Below are 3,428 nucleotides of genomic sequence, written 5' to 3' on the forward strand. Positions count from 1 at the left end.
AAGAAATTTCCTATTCCTTCCCTGTCAATTCCTTGAAATCTGGGGATTTGTCTGAACGACTGGCCAGCCCGTCTCCTTAGAAATCCCCTCTTGGTTCCCAGGATGGAGAGAAAGGGACGATGAGGGGGCTGTTCCGGGCCAGGCGGCCTCCAGCTGTTCATCTAACCCAGGTGTCAGATTTTTTCTAATGGTGAACAGGGGAAGGGTGTGGTACGCCTGAGGAGACAGGAGGCCGAGCCCCAGAGGTTTGCGGGTCCTGTGTGGTCCAAGGAGCAGGAAGAGGTCCTGAGCGTCCAAGGAAGTTTCCTTTTCGGCTCAGCTATCTCAAGGAAGAGGCTGGCTCCCAGGAGACACTGACGACACAGAGGCCACTGCAGGCTCCGTGGTGCTCTCAGGACGCCGAGGAGCCCTCCCATCGCCTGCCTCACCAGTAAGGAGAGGGCACAGGTGAGGGCAGGGTGAAGCTGGCCAAGTGGACTCTGGCCCCCAGCCCTGACCTCCACTGCCCAGCCAGTCCTCTGCTGGTGATGCCGCGAGAGGAGCGGGCAAAGCCTCTCCCTGGAGCGCAGTGCAGTCTCTTCTTGGCCAGACTACAAAGGGCTTCGTTCTCAGGGCTGAGGCCAAGGAAAGCAAAGAGGGGGAAGCTGCTGACGGGAGCGGGAGGGCAGGGTCGGGTTCTGACAGAAACAGCGCTGTGAAAGGGAATCCCCCGGCAGGGCACAGAAGGGAATTTTTGGACGGAGAAAGTGAAAGCTCTGGGTTATAAAAAAGGAGGCAGCGCAGCCTCCAAGCCTGGCAGACTCCAGACTGGAATGCTCAGCCTCCTAGAGGACGCCTCACACCCTACGCGGACACTGGTGTGCCTCCCACCGCTCGCTTGCAGTCATCTGGGCCTCGGACTCCTGCACACGCCCAGATCCGCGCTCGCTCACACTCGCGGTCAGCCTGCCCGGCTCAGCCTCCATGGCCCCCCGCGTGGCGCCGCTGGTGGCCCTCGGCCTGCTCCTTCTCTGGACCTTCCCGGGTAAGGCTGAAGGGAGGCGCGGGCGGGGGCAGGGAGTGGGGGCAAGAAGAGGCCTTAAACTGCTGGACGGCGGTCACGGGAGACACCATGAGTTCAGGCTGACATTTCGCTCTGGGGATCCCCCCCCCCGGGCATGTGGGTGTACCTGTGCCCTGAACCCCGCTGGCCTCTGCGCTGGGCATATCCTGGGCCTCTGGCTCCCCATTTTCCCCGCTGCCCTTGTTTCCCAGGCAAGAGAGAGAACAGTACGTTTGTTTAAGGTAGGGAGAATGGGAGGCACTAGAGCTGGAGATCAAACATATTTAGTACTATAATTGACTCTTTTGTTCCCATTTTTAAAAAAGTTAAGGCAAGGTCTCCCTGTGTGGCTCAGACTGGTCCAAATTCCCGGGCTGAAGCGGTCCTCTTGCACCAGTCTGCTAGAGCTGGGACTGCGGGTGTGTGCCACCCGCCCGATGACTTGCAACTCCTCAAGCCCTGAACGGCCCCGCCCCAGCACCCTGACTACCGTCCCTCTAGCTGCTGTAAGGGGCACTGAGCCGACCGGGAGGGGTGGGGATCAGAGCAGCAGGAGGCGCCCTGGGGCTCAGGGCCATGGTTCCCCGCCAAGCTGGGACGCACTGCATTTAGCACCCAGTAGGGCCACGTTGGTGCATGCCAGCCAGATGCCAGGCCCCGCTGTCCCGCACACGCTCGGGTGCCCTGCAGCCACCTAGGCCTGTGCCCCTCCTCAATGTCCGCGTCTGTCGCCTGCTTCCTCTCTCCAGCCCCTGCCCTGGGTGGCGCCAATGATGCGGAAGACTGCTGCCTGTCTGTGACCCAGCGCCCCATCCCCGGGAACATCGTCAGGGCCTTCCGCTACCTTCTCCTCAGGGACGGCTGCAGGGTGCCAGCCGTTGTGTGAGTCGGGTGGGAGTGCCTAGCCCGCCCGTCGCCCTTGGTGACAGCCTCCGCGCCGCGCCGCCCTTTCCTGCTTCACTCGGCCCCTTCACGGCAGCCCTGAAGCAGGCTCCCAGCCGCGATGCCCAGCACTGCCCCGCGGGAGCCTTCAGGAAGCTGGCTCTGGGTTCCACTTTCTCTGGCTTTGGCTCTCGCTCCAGGTTCACCACACTGAGGGGCCACCAGCTCTGCGCACCCCCAGACCAGCCCTGGGTGGAGCGCATCATCCGGAGACTGAAGAAGTCCTTTGCCAAGGTAGCCCGCCTCTTCCCAGCCCGTCTGCGCCCACCACGCCCCTCCAAGATTGCAGCCCGTGACCACCCCCCTTCCCTCCTCAGGGCAAGCGCCACAGCAGTTAGCCCCCGGCAGCACCACAGGGAGTCCTGAGGCTGACAGAGGATGTGAACCTCCGGCCAGGGGAACCAAGGGCCAGAGGGAGGGCCAGGCCTGCAGGGGCTCTGAGCCAGCGCTGACCCAGCCAGGCCGGGGCCTCGAGTGCGAACGTGCCTGTGAGTGCGAGTGTGAGCGCAAGCACGGCCTCTCCACTCCCAGACTGCAGGGCTTCCAATAAAGCCACTTGGCACCCGGGGACCTGTCTGTCTGCTGTCTGTCTGCTCTGCCAGGGGAGCAGGAATGGGGAGGGAGGAGACAGACCAGCACCTGAGGCCCGGCGCCCTTCCGCCCGGGTCTGAGCGCTCTCCTCGGCAGTCTCCGCAGCACCTGACACGATCAGGCTCGGCCCCCAGGGGCCGCACGCACCCCTCATCACCCACTCGTTCACGTCTGCACACACTCAGCTCCACCGGTTCCCTAAGGGCCGAGGCTCTCCAGCCTCCCGGTCTCTCCTCTCCAAGGCTGGTGCTCAGGCGCCAGGTTTCCCTGTGATCGCCCATCAGTGGGAGCGAGGGGCGGGGGAGGGCTCCACCACCACCACCTGGGGCGAAGTGCACACCCACCGGGCCCGTTCCCTGCCGCACACATTCCCCGGCCCTGGCTTCCCTCTGGGTCTGTACATTTCTTCCTCCAGGAAGCCCTCCCTGACCCCTGGCTTGGTGAGGGAGTTACCTCCCTCTTGAGCTCAAAGGCCCCCGTACTGCCCCACCCCACGGTATCCATCGCGCTGGCTTAGCTTTGCTGGTTCGTCCATGTGTGCTAGACAGGGATTATGTCTATTTTGGTTTCCAGTGTGCTGCCTGGTACAAGGTCCCTCGGTAAACACTTGCTTAGAGAACGAGTAAATGTGTGAGAAAGAGTTCTGCAGCCCTGGCTGAAGGTCCCATCCGTCCCCTCTGTCCACACAGTTTGAGCTCTGACCCGCCTTCCTCTCACTCAGTCTGAGCAAGGTCCAGCGCTGTCCGAGCAATGCTGGGGTCACATCTCTCACACACTGACAGACAGACAGACAGAGCCAGAGGTCAGATACAGGGGAGAGGCCCACGGGGCCAAAGCAGCAGCAGCTAGAGAA

At 62.7% G+C, this 3,428-nt stretch overlaps 1 protein-coding gene across 1 annotated transcript; it reads left to right on the top strand.

The window, feature by feature from the left end:
- The first annotated feature begins 663 nt into the window (after positions 1-663).
- Ccl19 (chemokine (C-C motif) ligand 19) lies at positions 664-2,554 on the top strand. Its single transcript, XM_005401043.2, has 4 exons — positions 664-1,024; positions 1,792-1,924; positions 2,125-2,218; positions 2,302-2,554. Exons 1-4 carry the CDS (start codon positions 964-966, stop codon positions 2,320-2,322), a joined length of 309 nt encoding a protein of 102 aa, XP_005401100.1. The 5' UTR covers positions 664-963; the 3' UTR covers positions 2,323-2,554.
- The last annotated feature ends 874 nt before the right edge of the window (positions 2,555-3,428 follow it).

The sequence above is a fragment of the Chinchilla lanigera genome, unplaced genomic scaffold (assembly GCF_000276665.1).
Source record: "Chinchilla lanigera isolate Chin_1 unplaced genomic scaffold, ChiLan1.0 scaffold00071, whole genome shotgun sequence".
Taxonomy (NCBI): Eukaryota; Metazoa; Chordata; class Mammalia; order Rodentia; family Chinchillidae; genus Chinchilla; species Chinchilla lanigera.

Coding starts and splice junctions, on each gene's coding strand:
- Ccl19 (XM_005401043.2), top strand. CDS start 964: ATGGCCCCCCGCGTGGCGCCGCTGGTGGCCCTCGGCCTGCTCCTTCTC. Junction 1,025..1,791: donor CCTTCTCTGGACCTTCCCGG/GTAAGGCTGAAG, acceptor TCCTCTCTCCAG/CCCCTGCCCTGGGTGGCGCC. Junction 2,219..2,301: donor TGAAGAAGTCCTTTGCCAAG/GTAGCCCGCCTC, acceptor TTCCCTCCTCAG/GGCAAGCGCCACAGCAGTTA.